Source organism: Tauraco erythrolophus, chromosome 4 (genome assembly GCF_009769465.1).
Source record: "Tauraco erythrolophus isolate bTauEry1 chromosome 4, bTauEry1.pri, whole genome shotgun sequence".
Classification (NCBI taxonomy): Eukaryota; Metazoa; Chordata; class Aves; order Musophagiformes; family Musophagidae; genus Tauraco; species Tauraco erythrolophus.
The window spans coordinates 77,772,059-77,790,913 of NC_141468.1; the positions used below are offsets into that span (position 1 = coordinate 77,772,059).

An 18,855-nucleotide genomic window follows, 5' to 3' on the forward strand; every position below is an offset into this window, starting at 1 on the left:
GCTAAACAACCCCAGTTCCCTCAGCTGCTCCTCTTAAGACTTGTGCTCTAAACCCTTCACCAGCTTCCTTGCTCCTCTTTGGACATGCTCCAGCACCTCAATGTCTTGTAGTGAGGGGCCCAAAACCGAACACAGTATTTGAAGTGCGGCCTTGCCAGTGCCAAATACAGGGGGACAATCACTTCCCTAGTCCTGCTGGCCACACTGTTTCTGATACAAGCCAGGACACTATTGGCCTTCTTGGCTACCTGTGCACACTGCTGGCTCATATTCAGCCAGCTAGTGACTGATACCCCCAGGTCATTTTCTTCTGGGCAGCTTTCCAGCCACTCTTCCCCAAGCCTGTAGCATTGCAATACTTCCTGAGAGGTATGAAAGTTACGAGATTTTTTTATTGGCCAAGAGCATGCTGAGGAAAAGGCACAGAGCATGATCCAGAGGTGGTTTCTCTTCAGTGAAGATCTTTAATCTACCTTTAAAGTAAAGAAAATGAGGTCCACACTTTTGCCTTTTCTAACTTCTTGCTTCCATAATTTCTGAATCAATTGATCAGCTTCAGACAAATGTTAAAGAAGAGCAGAGATAAAGATACACACTTCTTATCAGTCTCCTGAAAAACGACAACTGGATAGGTGAAACCTAAACTGATGTACCTGCTCAAGAACATCGTAATGTGAACTCAGTAATAATCCGTCTTGTTTGGTGAGGTGGTTTAGCAGCCAGGGTGCAGGTGGATGGAAACTGCCAGAGCTCTGTGCTACTGCTGCGCAGCACGTAGCTGAGGGCGAGAAGGCAGCAGTGTAGGTACTCCTAAAGAACTGGGCCTGGAGTTGTGGAATGAGAAGATAAAGGCCAGTGTGGGTAGAGGCAAATTGTTGTGGGAACATAGGAACTGGGTGTGTGGACTGTGCTTTCCTATGGAGTTATTGGTTCTGCTGCAGTCTCACTGACCAGAGAACCTCCAGCTTTGTGAGATGCAGGTGATCATTTGTGGAGAATCTGTGCAGAACTCATCTCTGGTCGTCTTGATCTGAATTTCCCAGGTTTTATACCAACAGCCTTAGTTGTCCATAGGTTTACTTTTTCTAGTGAAATGGCAGACTCTGCAAATCAAAGTGCAATGAACTTTCGTTGTGAAACCTCTGCAAATTCACTTGAAGGATGAGAGAACCAAACCCTAACAAAAAATGTGCTAAAGGACTTGGTTGCTGTAATGATTCTGTTTCATGAGGGTAGCATGACTCATACTCCTTAATGTTCCTATCTCAGTATTCAGTTTATTTTTAAGCAGTGCTGTACAAATAGTGTTTTTCTGTGCCAGTCGTTGCTATGACTTCATAATATTTCCCAAAATACGCTTGCTCATACTTTCTCACAGCGTAGTATTTGGCATATAAAAACCTTAAATCCATCAGAATTTCCTGAGTGCTGATCATTTTTATACTTTTATGGGAAAAAAAGGATAGTTCTGTGTATTATGTAGTTTTAGTTGATGAGGAATAAAAGTGTAAAAAAAAAAAAAAGTCCCCACAACCTGTTCCCTTATTTAAGAAAATGTTCCTCTGTTTCGGCTTTTCTAATTTTTTCATGTAGCTTTTCAGATTACGTTTCCAGCACTGGTATAGTTCAGGCTGTTTTGTTAAAGGTAAGCAGACTCTGTATTATTACTTCAGAACACTTTCACTGTCTTTGCTTTTTGTAATTGGAGCGGGGAAAGTACTTCTTGTGTGGTTTGGAGGGTGGGATCGGTGACTTGTTGAAACTTTTCTTTATGCGTAAAGATTTCTTTTTCCAGGATGCTGAACTCTAATCTCTTCCAAACAGCAGTAAACACTTTGGTTGAAAGATCTTGGTGTACTATAGAAAAACAACTGTAACCCTTCCTGAGAACCTCTGGAATCTTGTTCTTTCCCTTGTTCTGCATGGCATGCCTGGGTCACACACTTGCTTCAATCACTTCCTTGGTTCCAGAGTAATGCATTAGTGCTGCCTTAATGGGAAAAAGGCAAGAGAACACAAACAGTTAACAGAATCTAGCTAGCAATGTTTATTGATAAGTTGTCTTTAAACTCTAGGTCTTCCTTTGATCAGATAAAATAATACCAGAAATTATAGTTAGATACCACTGCATAACCTTATATTTTTGTGGAAACTTTAAAAACAAACAAACTCTTAAAAAAAGCTGTTTAATGTCAAACTATTCTTTTGAATTTATCCAACTAGTTGTGAGTTTATTGCACTTTTGTTTCCTCCTTGTGCTGCTTATGGCTACCTAAGAAAGGCTGTCAGAAAATACAAACACTTGCAAATGTGATCTTTGCGCACCTTGAGGTGCTGTTAGAACTGCAAGAGCCAAAATTTATCTGGAAAGAACACACTCCACGTAAAGGGGTGCTGCTAAGAAACTTGACAATTGGATAGTGTTTCAATGCACTTTTCCCTCTTGGTTCAATAAAAGCACAGGTGGAAAGGCCGTTTTTTGGTAGTTACTAGTAATATAACAAGTTGAAGATTGTAACACTAACATAAAAATACTTTGTCTCAATATATCATCTTCCTTTCTAATTGTTGCTATTTTGCAGAGCCCTTCCTGTATTTTTTGCCTATCTTTTCAGAGTGAAAAAATCTAACAGTTGATGTTTTTGTTGTAGTTTTCAGTTCCATGTTCAGTGTTAAGGTTATTTAAGCTTTCTGTGAATTGGATTATGGAAATGAATTGGATGAAAAGCCGTTCAGGAGAAACAGCTTGTCTTCCCAGCCAGCACCGTTCTTTGTTCTATTTGTGCCGTAACTGTCCAAACAACTGTTTGTTTCAGTAGCTAGTTTTTGTTAGAACAAGTGGTGTGTGCCTACCCTTATGGCACAGTTATTTTCAGAGTATGCAAGAAATGCTGATTTAGTGTTGAATTCTCCTCAGCCTTGGAGGCTTTCCGTTCCGTTTCTCTCGGCAGCAGGTCATAACCACCGGGTTGCAAGCTAGGCCTGGTTTGTAGGCATTTCCCACTCTTCCTTTGGAAGTGGCCCCATTGCGTTAAGGGAAGCAAGATTCAGAGGGCAACAGAGAGAGGGAGCTTCACCCTATAGTCTGATAAAGCTGTTCATCCCAGAAGGGGGGGTAGAATCTGTTTATCCTTATGTAGCCCTGGCAGTACTTGTTGGCAAACTTGATAGGAGAAATGTAAACAGAAGAACTTGATGAAGTTTCTGTAGAGAACACGCAGGGATTTGCATGTGTGTGTTGCAGAGGGAGCTGTTTCCTTCCTCTCTTTACCTCTTCTTCTCCACCCTGCAAACAGCATTTGTGGATCTAAGTGCCTGAATTTTTGCCTCAGTACTGTTTTTGATACGTAAGTGTTAGCTTAGGGTAACCCTAATTTTTTTATACACAGTGCTTTATAAACAGTCATCTCCTTTGGTAAGGATAGGTCATGTTTTTTTTTTTTTCCATGCAGCTCTGTCTACATGTGAGAATGCGTGATTTGTTAAAGTAGTGACTTCTAATAAAGATTAGAATTTGCAGTTGATTTTTTTTTTTCCTGTTTGTTTTGCTAAAAGGAAATGATGAAGCAGTATGGTAACATGTCATAAGTAAAATGCAGTAAAACTAGGCGTGGGAGTTTCAACTTCTAGGAAAGTAATTGTCAGCTTCAAGGAGACCTTCTGTCATGGAGCCTGTAACCTTCTACTTGGTACATGTGGAACGGTAGATATGTGCATCATACCATCACTTAGAATCTGTCATCTGCTTTAAAATGCACCAGAGCAACGGCAAGAAAATAACAAGTAGCTCAGGTAGTTACTAGCCCAGTAAGAGATCTAGTCACAGGTGGCTGGACGAGATAACTGAGGCTGTGTGAATATCATAAACTGGACGAAGGCTTTGAGGAAGGAGGCTGGTCTTGTCTCCTGTGTTTGACTTGCATGGCTGCAATGCTCTTCACGTTGTTTTTGCTTTACGTTGTTGCTGAGGAAGCTCTGTTCTGCATCCGTGGATGCCTTTAGCTTTCAAGTAGATGATTTGCATCTAAAATTCCAAAGAAATAAAACATTTTTCCTTCTGAAAAGATTTGTTTAGTTTTCTTCAAATCAGCAAGTGTTTTTGGCCTTAAATTTTTCCAGTGGCTTTCATTATACAATATAGATTTCCAGTGAAAAGGAATAGGAAGCAATGCAGGTTATTTTATCAGTAGCATGGGTCAATTGATTGTCTCTTACAGAATGCTTAAAGTGGAATACTCACTGAGTAAGCATCACTGCCCAATCTTTTCTTTTTGGTTGCAATAGGAAATTTTATGGTAAAATAAATTCAAGAGTTGGGTGAAATCTGATATAGGCAGATGAATTGAACATTTTCTGGACAACAAATGTCGTGGTAAGAGCCAAAAACTTTGTAGAACAGCATTCTGTTGCGAAACGTACTTATTTACATGCCCTCTGTGGTTACCTCTTATTTTTATTTGGCATCCCTGGATATCAAAGAATCGAAGGATGCTACCTAACCTCATTTCTCTTTTGAGAACTGTTTCATTAATAATGCTCATAAATATCTTTCTGTCTTTTCACAGATTCTGAACGTGTTTAAGCTCTGAGTACTCACAAGCTCTCCGCACGTGGAAATGTCTGGCTCATACGATGATTCCGTTGGAGTAGAAGTTTCTAGTGATAGCTTCTGGGAGGTAACCTGAATGCTTTATTGCAATATTTTGATTTTACTTTTTACTCTTACTATAGAAAATCTGATTTTTCTACATTGTAAACTGTGGAGAGAGCTGCAATACAATATACCTTTGGTTATTATGGTCTGCAGAAATAGCCTTCAGGGTAGAAATGGCCTTTTAGGTTTTGGCCTAATTCTGTCAAGGGTTTTTAACTGCTACGCTACAAACTTGAGGATCATCCATTTAGGTAGGGTATGCAATTCAGAATTGAACCTTTGTCAGTTTTTATTGCCGAAGAAGGGTGTGAGTGGGTAGCTTTTAAGATTACCAAGAGAATTGGGTGATCAATGTTAAATCTAAGGTAACTGGTTAAAGGCTGCTGTAAGTGTACATAAATTACAGATGTAAGATAGTGTGTGAATGTACTGGATTTGTACATTGTTTGTGTCTGGATGTAAGTATAAACTTTTTTGAGAGAAGCTATCTTATGCTTATCTCAATGTAAGAGCATGTATGCAGAAAGATAATACAAAGCACATTGTAATATCAGTAATTTGTGTTGCCCAGATCTGAAGAAGGCTTTCAGATGTTATAATAATTTGATTAAAGAGAGCAAACTTCATAAAGCAGAAATCATTTTACAAAAAAAGTTTCTTGCAAGAACAAGAAAAGTTTGACTGTGTCAGTACTGACATAACTGGAAGTAAGTATGCTGTCCAGATGAACTGTATTCAGTGGAGCAAATTTCTGCCATGTGACTGGGAGCTCTTTTGAGTTTGACCTACAGCAAACATGAAAATGGCTAGGGGGAGAATGTCCGAATATTTCTGTTGCCAGATACTCTGTAAGACGGCTTGCTCTTGGTGCCCTGACACTGTGCTTCCTTTTAAATGAAAGCTTTTCTAGACCACTGACCTGTGGTGGTGATGTGAGCATACTGCATTTTGATGCAAATCTCTCATCATTTTTCAATATATTATCTAAAACACCTAATGGCAGTGAGGTTCTTGTTTAGTAGATGGCTATTGTTTTTTGAGACAACATATTTACTATCATGTTAAATATGTCTGTCCTGTTTATAAAAAGGTGGTTGTAAAATTGCTGAATTCTAAGTCTTAACCCCTTTAGTTGTAGAGGTACTCTGTAGCATGACTGCAGAGACGATGTGGAACCTCTGCTTGGAGGTGTCTAAGACTCAACTGGACATCGTCTTGAGCCATCTGATCTATCAGACCTGCTGTGAGCAGGGGGTTGAACTAGATGATCTCCAGAGGTTCCTTCTGACCTCAGTTATTCTGTGGTTTTTATTTTATGCTGAGGCAACTTGGTAGAAGTGTTTCAAAATAAGGAGGGAGTCAGGAAGAAGAATCCTGCAATACATCAAAAAAAAGGGGATTTTTATTTTTTTTTCAATGTGTGTTGGACATCCTATACTTGGCAGAACATGACTTCTGGCTGGCTATTCTGTACCAAGCTGTTGTCTTCCATCAAGTAATGGGAATTCTGTAAACCAGGACAAACATGAACTCAAGTATTTAATATTAAAAGATGATAGATGATCAGAAATGGCAATTAGCCTAAGCTAGGACCTTTACAAAAGCATAGCTCTAATGTATTTTGTGCTTGTTATGAGTGGGCTAAAGGTATACTTTGTGTTTGCTATTGGTGGCTTATTTTATACCTTTTTGTAAATGCTACTGTCTAATCCATTTCTTTAAACTTTTCTATGTATTCCTCCCAAGAGGTCAGAGCTGCAGTCTGTTTCATAAGCAATGTCAGCAGGCTAATGTGGATGCATGACAATGTTTGTTTATCCTCGGATAAAAAAAAGTTAGACTTCAGTATTGCAATCAGTTTCTTTCCTTATAGGATTAATTCTTTTCTCTGCTCTTTCTCTTTTTTTGATGTATAATCACAAAGGTTGTTATGTTAAAATGGTGACGAGGAAAAATTTCAGATTGAGGAATTAGGTTGTTTTTTTCTGAATCTTTGAGTACATTAGGCTGGAAAAGTAGTATGTTCTGACTGTTGACAAAAAAAATTGATTAGAACAGGTATGCAAGTTGTTCAAAGGAGAAAACTAGCATTGTTTAGATCATATTAACTAATAATATGGTAAAATAAGTCAAAAAGTAATCTCCAAAATTCAAGATGTAATTATATTCTCATGGAATGGGTTCAGCTCGTTAAAAATTCTAGAGACCATCTTCACACTCACTCTTCAGGGAGTGAAACAAAGGTTTGGCTCCAGTAAAAAATGAATCCCGGTGATGAGTCACTGGCTTTGTTACTGAAGTGACTTTTAAGGATGTTCGAAGTATTAACAGTTTTTCTGAAAGCGAAATTGGACTTTCCATGCAATTGATGACCATATTAAAAAAAAAAAAATCATGTATTTTCTAGTACTAAGCTTCTGACAATTTAGCAATATAAAAGGGAATATTTCCCTGAGTTTTGAGTATTGAATTACGTAGGAAAACCTCCTTATTTTGCTGTTCCCCTGCTCTGTGCTGTTCGATTCTTAGGACGAACAGATAAGTTCGGGGGTTTCGTGGCTACAAATGCTGATTCTTTAAAAAAAAAATTAATAGAAACAATTGTGTTCTTACTATGGATGCAAAGGCTTTGTCATTATTTTAGCAAAGTGATTAAAGGCTTGAAATTTCAGTATGTTGAAACTAAGTGGTATTTGAGTGAAACAGAGGGGAGGCTGTAAAAGTTTTACAGTTGGTTGGTGCTTAAAATATCATCATTGACATTTGTGTTGTGTTTAAAAAAACAACAAAGAATAGGTTAGAGAGTTCAAAAGATGTAGCAGGTTATCACAAAGTGCTGTATGTATGGCTGGAAGGCTGCAGTAAGTATGCCTAAATGTTTATGTAACTGCGTAGAGTTGAAAGATATGTGCTATGACATCCCTGGCATTCTGCAGAGATGGAGCTTTCATGGATACACTATGAGACTTTGAACTAAACATGAAAAAGAGTACTCTGATATAACTGATAAATTATTTTATAGTGATGCTGAACTATTAGCAGGAGGGATCGACATGGTAGCAGGTCTTGACCTTCATGCATGCTGTGCTTGGTAAATTTAGAGAGTCTGTGTAGTTTGAGAGAATAAATATGTTTACAAAGCTGTCTTAAAAACGTGTATGTAAACTTTTCTTTCTATGGAAATAGCTGAGAGAATACATTAAGCAGAGAAATTGTGGTTTCTTTGCACTCTGATACTTACCATGGGATGACTCCTTATTACTGAGTATTAAACTATTCTTGGCAATACCCTATTATAGTGAGAAATATGAATAATATGAAACTTATGTTTTGGTTGGCAGCCTTTATAGTTGCATGTAGCATCATGTGGCAGGGAAGGTGTGTTGTGTTTTTTTTTCAATCCTGACACTTACTTGGACTAAAGCACAATATAAGGGAAAGTGGGAAAGTACCTAAAGCTGTGCTGCTCACTGCAGCGTAGCCTTTACACAGGATACTTTGAGTGATTGCTTTCGTCCAGGAATAGTTTTCTTGTCATCTCTGCCCTCTACTTATGTGCATTTCTGTGAGGGTAACTGCATTTTGACATGCATGCCTGAAAATAGCCTGGAATGTGTTTTGGTTTGTATACACATCTGATGATTCGTTTGAGCGAGTAACTAAAGTATCCGGCAGTTTGCTTAGGCCAAGTAATGCCCTGGCAGAGTGTACCATTTGACTTTAACCTTGCCTTTCTACAGGAAGCCTAGCAAAACAATAAGACAGGAATTATCCTTCAGATCAAGAGCTAAGAGGGGGGAGGTTTGCCAGGCTTCTGCTGTTGGGAAAGTATGAACCCGAAGGAAAGGAAGTCCTGTGCAAGTCTTAATAAATTTAACTTCAGAATAACTCTTAAGTGACATGCAGAAACTAACAGCAAGCCTGTCAGCTACCAAACTCTTGTTTAAGTACTTCTGGTTTGGAGCCATCTTTCCAAACTAAATTTGACAGAATTTTAGTCTAAAACTTGTCTTTTTTCTGTGTGTTCTGAATTGGTTATTTTGTTTCTGAAGATTGCGATTTTGAGTTCTAGTTTTGATCTTTCTCAAAATGGAGGATTAAGCTGCTTTGATCAATGTGTTTTGTCTGACTTGATTAGAAAAGATATGGTGTCTCTGGAATGCCAGCCACAGTACTTCATGCCTCAGGTTATAAGAAACAGAGAACTCTTGATCAATTTGGAATTTGTGTCATTACCACAGATTTGTCACTTGCACCCTTTCATTAGAGGTTTTTAAGATATTTGACATGATAGGATTTTTTTACTTTGTTTTTAAAGATAACCCGCAGTTTGTTAAAGCCACCTTGCTATGTTATTCTGCCACAGCTGAAAGCAGTGAAAGTATTTAAACTTGGCCATGGCACAGAAGAGACAGTCTGGCAGGGTGAGCTTTTGAGTTTGTTCCCTCACTCTCCGAAATAGCTCAAATTTATTTACCTTTGGAGTGTGCCGCAAAGCCCATCTTTCTCCTGAAAGACATTTAGGAAAGAGTGAGGTGGCTGGGTGTGGGACTTGTCCAGAGAACTTACTGCGAAAGCTGTTTTTTGCTCACTGCATGTCTTTGAAACCAAACCACTTTTATTTCTTGAATGTTGATGTTCTGTTGAGCTGATAACAAGAACCATACGTAATAAAATGTTGATAAACCAACTTCAAAGTTTTTGCTATTGACAGAAATTTCATACAATGTTGTCTTTCAGAAATAAAACACTTGGTTCTTGATCATTTTTTTTGGCTCCAGAAGTGTTTGCTTTTTTTTTGGAGTTGTCACTGCCTTTGCAAGGGTTCTGTATTACAAAGATAACTACTACCAATTCAATATTTTAAAATGCAAATCTATAGTATATGGTTGCATGGTACTAAACTACTGGTCTGAACTTGTCTATTTGCATATGCTCAGACTGTCCATGGAGCAATTCAGTCCAGGTTACTTCATCTATGAAGCTTTTTTATTAGGCTCATAATAAATATTATTTATTTTTCAATACTGGTGATGGAAACTTCCAGTTCTGGTGCTGAGTCAAGTGCAATGCTGAAATTCAGTAAGAACAGTAATTTGTTTCCTTTAAAGACTAGTGTTTTTATTACTATATGGATATTGTTATCAGGTTCAGATTTGTGGTGGGGAAATAGTTGTCTTGTTGAATGGGAACTGGAGAAGTTGGTGTTTGGACTTGTGTTCTTGGTGTTGATTTACTGTAAGTATATCAGTCAAAAAATGTGAGTGGGATAAGGCTTAGGCATAGGTAGTGTCTTGTCTCAGAACAGCTGATATAACTGAAAAAATTGGGCTTTCAGAAAGGTACATCTATCTTTAGTATGAAATAGAAATAGCAGCTTTCACAATTAAATTGAGGAATTTTTTCAGTATTTAGTTAACCCAAGCTACTAATAAGTTTTCTGTCTTTTAGCATGATGATAAATCCTTTTCAGGAGAACAAATCTTTTGTTTTCCTCTCATTTGTCCAGATGTTTATCAAATAGAAGTACTTTAGGAGACAGAATTTTGTACATGTTTTAATGTAAGCTTGCTTAGAGAGCAAGGAATTGCAAAATAATAAGAAAAGACCTTCTGAAAGATAATTGCCAGAATAAAAGCAGAGGATTTCATCAAAGTTTTTCAGTTGTAGTAATGCCTTAATTTACTTAAGAAATAGAAGCTTCTTTTTCATTCATTCATCTTTCTAACAATATAACCTAGATGTATCTGGTTAAGCTCATGGCTTGCTCTGAGTGCAGAAACTTAAGATCGAGGAATCTTGTTGGTGTGCTCCAAGAAGGAATTTCTTCATCCGTGTTACTTAGCTGACAAAGGTGGCATACTTTGGGTAATCAAAGGTTATTGCTACTGGAGCCAGATGGCAGTAACTTTTCCAAGGGAAAGTGGAAAATTGGGAACCCAATGTGCAATTTGAAACTCTCTGTATTTCTTTCTCACCTCCCATATGGATTCTCAGCATTTGCTGTAGATACATCTTAGTTTATTGTAACCATTCACGCCACTTTCTTGGATTTAAAAATAGACTGTGGCAAAACGGGTTGGTTCCAATATTGTACTGGTTTAGTAATACACAGGAAATGGACAACCCTATTGGCCTTGTTCTGCTGAAGCAGTTTTGAAATGCACATGAAAGAATTTGGTATATTAATAATAAATGGAAGGGCAATTTTTGTGATGCGTTTTGTTAATTGAGCTCCAGCATTATGCTTGATAATCACTCTTGTGGTCATATTAAAAGAAAAATGCCTTGAGCATGCTGAGACCAATGCTATTGTTCACTCAGATACCTGGGAAGGTAGGAAGGGAGATGAGTAAGCGTTCCTAGAGATCAAAGTGGAAGTGTATGCATATCTTGCAAGGTAAGACATCAAGAGGAGCAGCTACGCTGCCTATGGAAGCACTTATTTTTAATGAGCCATGGGTACCTCAGACTGTCTGTCACTTACACCCTAGATGTGAATCCTTGATCTCCCTTATTTTCTGCTGGGATCAGCAATACGAAGCCCTCTCCATTTATTGCAGGGGTGTTTAACTGCCCTGTGAAAACACCTACCTATCCAAACAAAACAGTCATTTTGAACAGCTGCTAAACCAGCAACTGGCGTTAGCTCTACAAACTTAGGCCCACGACTGATTCCCTTGAAGGAACAAACCCAACACTCCGGACAGCAAAGGCAGCTGACCTGAGACATGCCTCCCACAAACTGCATTATAAGCCATCTGCTCAAGTGGTTTTGGTCCTGCCCATTTGGTACCCGTGACGGCTGTGCTTCATGCCTGCTACTGTCAACTAACCTCTATTGGTTTTGTTTTGCTTTTTCATTTTAAAAATATTTGGACTCTGCAGTAGTAGATTCCAGTTGTATCTCCTATATGCGTTTTTTCTCTCCTCTTAACATTGAGCAACATAATGTTGTCTACCTATACTGCCAGGTGTTTACTTACTGGTATGCTTGGCTTTAAATTTTGTGAGGATCCTCAGGATTTTTCTTGCAACCAGTGGTGAGTTTATGTGGGTAAACTTACAAAATTTAAATACACAGAGCTAGTGCTCATAGGTACTTGGACTGTGTATGTGCAAATTTTGCACCAAGATAATTCTTTTATTTGCAAAAGTATCTACAGTATTACAGATGTTAATGCTGGTCACAATGTTTGGAAACTTGCTGTTTGGTGTGGCTGGAATAAAATTTTACTCATCGTTAAATGGAATGCTGGAAAGAGCAAATGTGTCCCCATATTGGCCATCAGTATGTGTGGGTTTGACAACGAGCCTTCAAAGTTCATTATTGTGTTTCCTGCCCATAAAAAACCCCTTGTTGTATGATATGGTGACTTACTTTCAAATGGTTCCAGTTCATAAAGGCCAAGCTATAAATAAGCTAGGCAAGCTTGGAAAAAGAGTTGACATCAAATGTTACTTCAGGCATTTGAAACTCCTGAAATGTTTGTGGTTATAAGAATTATTATGATATACTAAAATTAACTGGAGTTTAACAATAGCTGAATGTTTGCCACTTTCTGGGCCACTAACAAATTAAAATACCCTTATTTTTCATTCAGTATACCAGAAAAACCTGCTAAGTGTGTTTAACTCTTTATAGGCTTTTATCCTGCTCTATGAATATGCTTTAAAAGTCATGTTAGTTGATGTAAAGGCGTCTAGATAATTTAAGACTCTCCTTTTGTGTTTAGTGCTGTGAAATTGTAAAATAATTAGGTTGTAAGCTCTTAAATATTCCCACTAAAGATCCTTATCAGTGACAGTGCCTCACTACAACAATACACTGGTGATCACAAAGGAGAGATGCCCGGAATGCCAGCTATATGACGCTAAATGCCTCATCAGTGTGTGCTTGTGTGGTTTTTCTCTGATTATTGCAGATTCTCTAAATCTTAGATTTGACAAAGGATTTGAGGTGACCATGCTGTGTTCATGCACGAGAGGAAATATCAAAATGAGAAGGAATGTTTTCTTGACTAAGCAAAATAGAGATCTGAAGGCATCTATAATGCCTGTAAGAGATAAATGAGACAAAATAGAATCAACCGAGGCTTATTAGTAGCAAAATTCAGTATTTTTTTCAATAGAAAAGGGGGAACTGGTGGTTAACTCAACTTAGGAAGGAAAATGGGGGGATGTGTGGCACAAAACTGAATCACAATTTTCACAAATTGACTGATTGCATCAAATAAGTGACCATTTTAGTGGTAGTTTGAAGAAATAAGCTCTTGGCGTTATTTCCTTTTGAAGTGTTTTTGACAACTAAAGGTAAACAGCAACTGAATTTGGTATCACGTAATAAAATGTCTCTGTGTTGATGCTAAAGTGAAAGCAGGATATGGTTTCTAAATATCTCTCACTCTTCTTGAAACTGTACGAAAGTTTATAATCTTACAATTTATCTTCCTGAAGCAAATACTTCATTTGTCGGATAAGGACATGAACAACTTTGCGTCTGAGTTGTCTGCTGTTTAACAGGAAGTAGCCCAATGATCAGAAAGTTATTCTAACTACAAAATCATACGTTCATGTTCTGAACAGTGCTAGTAGAGAAATCTGAAAATTGCAGGGCGTTATGTAAGCATGGCTCTGACTGAAACAAAGAAACACAGGAATTCTTTTTTTCCTGGTCAGTTGCTACAAATAACAGAACTTGTCATTTTTGTTTTAGCTCAAATAGTTCTTGTGAAGGAGAAGGGGGAAGTCTTGCAGAATGTTCACAGACTACTTCAGGAATTGGAGAAAATAGTCTTGAATAAAGCAATGTATTAAGTATGTTTTTCTTCTCCAGGATTCAGGGTGTCTTTAGTGTGTTTATAGGGTTCTGATTTAATTGTTTTACTTTATCTACAGTTAACCTAGTAGTTCCTTGACTGCATAAAGACTAAAACTTTTTTCCCTTTACGTGGCTCTGTGGTCTGAATACTTCGTGCCCTCATACCTCCAAGTCTGCCTCCCACGATGACAGGCTGCACGTTCCACTGGTCTCAAAAAAATTTATCCTTGCAGTGTCCATAACTTAAAATGCAATTTTGTAAATAAACTACTAGGTTTTTAAAATGTTAAATGCCAAATATATCTTACATTCTGTGTGTCATGAAACACAGTAAAGTGCTGTATTTCCAAAATTCTAGCATTCCTCATAGAGCATGAGATTTGAATGTGATGTCTAAAATGATTTACGAAACAGTAATTTAAAATAACTGAACACTTCTTTTTGTTTGCTTGAAAGTATTAGTACAAAAGGCTGTCTTTGGAAGACAAGGTTGTTATTTTCTAGTGCTGTAGGCCTGGTTCTCTATACTAGTTCTAAACTACGGTGCTAGTTCCTTCGGTCCTCCCCTGGAGAAGGAGGCAGCGTGGGTGAATTATCTGTGGTCTGCACACAGCTCTTTACAGGCGGCCTTATGCGATAACAGGTACGCCGAATTCTGTTCTTTGAATACCTGCCTGAGACTGGGCAACTACTAGATGTCACCAGGAGGTTAGACAGCACAGAATGAAAGCTTTAAAAATACCGTGAGGCAGCCAGCTCCCCTTCAATATTAACACTTAAAATGCTAATTTAATAGTGAAAATCGACGCAAGGAAACGTTCGTGCTAGAGACATAAATCCCGAGGCACATAACTGGAGACACAAATTGATGTTAATGTAAGGCTTCAGGAGTTGTGCCAAGCTAGCATAACCTGTCTGAACAGTCTGTTTGGCTGCGAACCTACCGAGTCATTCTGAGCAGATGCGTGCCATGCCCTTCTATTACAAAGGCTTTAGAAAGTATTCGTAGAGGGACGTCGTTTTCTTAATGCTGTGGTTGCATTTGTGCATCATATTTGTTAGTATACAGTGTTAGTTGGAAGCTGCCTCCTCAGTTCCCATTTCTTCTGAAAATGAGAGGTTATTTTTCATACTTTCTTGTTAATAGATGAGATCTGTTTTCACATGGCTGCGTTGACTGTTGTGATTTTTGGTGTCACCTTCTTCATGATGCTGGCAGCTTCTTATCTTTGATTGCATTGTGGCTTATGTTTAAAGGCGGGGGGTCTGTGTGTACCTATTTTTAACATGATTTATCGACAAATCAGTGACTGCTAACTAATGCTTTTCTTACGTTTCCTAAATTTCTTTGATCTGTTGAAATGGATCTAGTCCAAAACAAAAAAACATGCCCAAATGAATGGTTCGAGGCTACTATCTGAAGGAATTGTTTTTGTCCTGTCATTGATGGCTTCAGTTTTATTTTTTCCCCAGCTTTGAGGATTCCTAACATATGTCTGTATTTATCAGCACAGTCACTTATTTTTTTCAGCACTTAATATAGTTTTTTCCCCTTTTAAGAGTATTTCCCTATATACTTTGAGGAGTTTTCCTCAAGCAGATGGCTTGCATGTACATCTGCTGACAAAATTCTGAAAAAAATGTGAACCTAAAAGTTGGATGGTTTCCTGCATTTAAGATGTGAATGGAATATGATTCAAATGTAAAAATTACAAACATGCTTTAAGTATTTGAATGTTTAATCTGCTGCCTTACTGTTAATCTTTATTTTCCAGTCAGGTGGTTAGGGCAGATAAGAAACTGACTGTGATATTTAACAGGCTGTGCAAATTCTGTTCTTACGTCTTGTTTAATATTTACAAAAGCCAACCTGAGTGACCTTGAAATCAGTGGGGATATTACTCTGGGAGCAGTATCAGAATTTTTTTCCCCTTCAGTCACCTAGATTGGTGATTCCATGTTGGTGTGTACACAAAAATGAAAGAAAGGTGCTAATTATATAATGGATTTTCATTATATAATGTGCATTTTTCTCCATATCCTCATACCTTCATAGCTTGTATGTTGAGCAACTATGTTTGTTTTTTTTTTTCTTTAGAATTCACAAGTTATTTCTAGGTATGAGAACTCCTTGTCATTGCTGTCAGACCTTCCCACATGAAATTCTACAGTATACTTTTGAAATAGTTGCTGTCTAGTTTGTCAGCAGTGAAGCACAGCTGTAACAAAGGGCACATCCTCTCTCTGCTGTGTATATATAGTGGTTGTGCTTTTTCCATACTGCATTCTCAAACAAAAACTATTATTATGCTTGATAGAGATGTTGCAATATTCCTTTGCATGCCCTTTCAGTTTTATTAACCCTGAAAGATTAAACACAGCATAAAATTAAGGCATTAGCTACTTAATAAGCATAGAAAGGAGAAATACTGTATTTGTGTTAAATATCTTGGTTATCTAAAACATTACCAAGCAATAATAATGCAGAACAATCATGACGACTGCCCCTAATTACATTGCAGGACTAATAAAATATTATAAAGCTTTCACTTTTAAAATTAATATTTTTTTTTTACAGAAGAACTTGTGTCCTTTGTAATGTTGTTGCAGATAGGTTTTAAGGTTAATTGAAAAATACCTTATGCTATAATTGATTAATTCCTGCTAGCAGACTATCTTGCTCCTAGGTAACAATATTTATGTTAATTAGAGATTTATCTTGTTTTCAGAGCTTTCAAGCAAGAATTGTTAAGTATTTTTGTCTCTACAGGTTGGAAATTACAAGAGGACAGTAAAACGAATTGATGATGGTCACAGACTTTGCAATGATCTTATGAATTGTATTCATGAACGGGCACGAATAGAGAAGGGCTATGCTCAGCAGCTTACAGAATGGGCAAAAAGATGGAAACAGCTTGTGGAAAAAGGTAATACATTCGGACTTTGAACTCTGAACACTTTCTTAAATGGAAAAAAATGTTTATGTCTCTGTTTTGGTAAGTACAAAGTAGGTATTTTGTACTTTTTAGTCTATAGTGGAGTCTTTGCAAAAGGCTCAGTACTGTAATAAATGATCAAGCTTTTCTTGATTAAAACCAAAAAAGCCCTGCTCCTTTTGCTAGTTTGCTTATTTCTTACTGAAACAGATGAATCTTGCCTCCAGTGTTGAGGTATCCAACGAGATTCAGTTCTAGAGAACTGGCTGTTTCTAGGTAACTAGTGGTATGGAACAGTTTGAAAAGTGTATCTGAATAACAAGGGGGCAGTGGTTGTGGGGAAAAGACTAGTATTAAAAAAGCTAGGCATTGCTGTAGTGGCAGGCTAATCTGATACTGTTTTTAACATATTCTGAAAAAGTTTGTCCTTTCCTGGTTATCCATGCTTCAATAAGTACGTTGAGAAATTGAAGGCAGTTCAAAGAGGAGCTAATAGGCAGAATACTGAGAGTCATGGTACAGGGAGAAGGAGGCCAGACTAAATGAATATGATTTCTTCTGGTGTAAAAATCTGTAATATTCTAAATCTGAAAAGAAACTGTTCCTTTTTCTAGGTTTGCATCAATATTGCTGTTTATAACTGAATACAGTCAATAGCTTCAGGTAGTTTCTTGGGAATCTAAGTTCCATGTGGGTGATGGTTACTGAGAATGACACTTTCTGTTGTGTTTAGGCCCACAGTATGGAACAGTAGAAAGGGCTTGGTGTGCTTTTATGTCAGAAGCTGAAAAAGTGAGTGAACTGCATCTAGAAGTAAAAGGTTCACTGATGAATGAAGACTTTGAGAAAATCAAGAACTGGCAGAAGGAAGCCTTTCATAAGCAAATGATGGGAGGATTTAAGGAAACCAAAGAAGCAGAAGATGGATTTAGGAAAGCTCAGAAACCCTGGGCAAAAAAGCTGAAAGAGGTACAGCAGTAGATTATGTATTAGATATCCTGTGTTACAGTATATTAATGTCTCAGATCTCTATAAGGGAGTAAACTCCCTATTCTCTCTGCTGGACCCTCCTTTCTCAAAAAGATCTCTTGCTTTCTGTCCTCTTCTGAAAATAAGTATTTTTCTCTTGGTCTCTCCTAATCTTGGTGACTTCAGTGAAATCTGGAAAAAGTAGCATTTAAGCTATCATTTTAACAGTATCTGATTTCATGCATTTGGAAGTTACAAATTTCTCTAAGAAACGAGAAGGGGAAAACTGTTTGTGGGGTTTTTTTCCTTGCCATGCAATATTATTCTTAAATAACAGGCTTGTAGAAGAAGGGGAGCAGGAGAACATGGACACGAGGAAAATATGTTCTGTTGGGAACTTTCTGTAATCCTTTTCTTGAGTCTCTTCCGTGCTTCTCTAAGCTGTGTGAGTGAGACCTCTTGTATGGTGAGAGAATGCTGATTCATAAGGACTACAGTGATTTCCTTACTTTGATTCTTGTGTATTGTTCATTCCTTGGCCTAAATGGGGGGGAAAAAAACAAAACCAAAACACACAAAAACCTAAACCAACCCATCTTGAAGCAAAACATGATGCTTTCTTCATTGCAACACGATTATAAGGCTAAAAAGTTCAGTTGATCATTGTTGTACAAGCTGTCCCGGATACAAAGATTCAAATCTGCTTTGTAGGTGGAAGCTGCAAAGAAAGCATACCATGCGGCCTGCAAAGAGGAGAAGCTGGCTGTATCCAGAGAAACAAATAGCAAAGCTGATCCAGCGCTAAATCCTGAACAACTTAAGAAATTACAAGACAAAGTGGAGAGAAGCAAACAAGACGTACTAAAGGTATACTGTTTGCTAACATCCTGTTCATATACAGTATTTTAAACCTATAGCTTGTGCATATTTAAGCTTTTTTCTTCCCGAATGTACTGTGGACTGCAGTGCAAATCACTCAGATACGGTCCTATTCCAAAATTTAGAGTGCTTTCCAAGGCATATGTCATTGCCAAGTTGTTCTGTGAAGAATGGATAGTGTATTACCTCTATTTCACCTAAGTACTTCCAGCAGGGAAGGAAGCAGAATAAGACAGCAAAAAAAGGATAAGATAGAATAACACAGCAAACAGTTCTACTCATTTATTAGTGAGAGTTGAGTATTTTGCTTGAGAGGCTGAGATAGGTGCTTAAAGCTTGCTGACAACATCTAAACTGGTAGTAATTCTTGACTGCAGAATGCATTTTTTAGGAAAGTAAGCTGATATAATCCCTTTAAATAAAAGTAAATACACTTGTGGAAGTGCCATTCTGTTGTCTGGCTTGGTGTATCTTTTTAGCAAGCTACCAAGAGGCTTTTCTTGTGTGGCTTTTTTCAAAGACATCTTTTCCCTTTGAGAATGCTGTTTTGTGATCTGGAAGGCTGATGTTACATCGGGAGCGGGATCTCTTCATTC

At 37.7% G+C, this 18,855-nt stretch overlaps 1 protein-coding gene across 5 annotated transcripts in view; it reads left to right on the top strand.

The window, feature by feature from the left end:
* Window positions 1–18,855, top strand: part of PACSIN2 (protein kinase C and casein kinase substrate in neurons 2) — a 66,323-nt gene that overhangs the window by 33,696 nt on the left and 13,772 nt on the right. For 4 of the 5 annotated variants that reach the window (XM_086611228.1, XM_086611226.1, XM_086611227.1 and 1 more), the window contains exons 2-5: window positions 4,566–4,676; window positions 16,246–16,402; window positions 17,145–17,380; window positions 18,092–18,247. In XM_086611228.1, the coding sequence (XP_086467354.1) occupies window positions 4,617–4,676; window positions 16,246–16,402; window positions 17,145–17,380; window positions 18,092–18,247 (609 nt within the window). In that variant the 5' untranslated portion in view covers window positions 4,566–4,616. Of the gene's footprint in view, window positions 1–4,565; window positions 4,677–6,118; window positions 6,190–16,245; window positions 16,403–17,144; window positions 17,381–18,091; window positions 18,248–18,855 lie in introns of those variants that run through there. The other variant, XM_086611231.1, reaches the window with a different exon arrangement.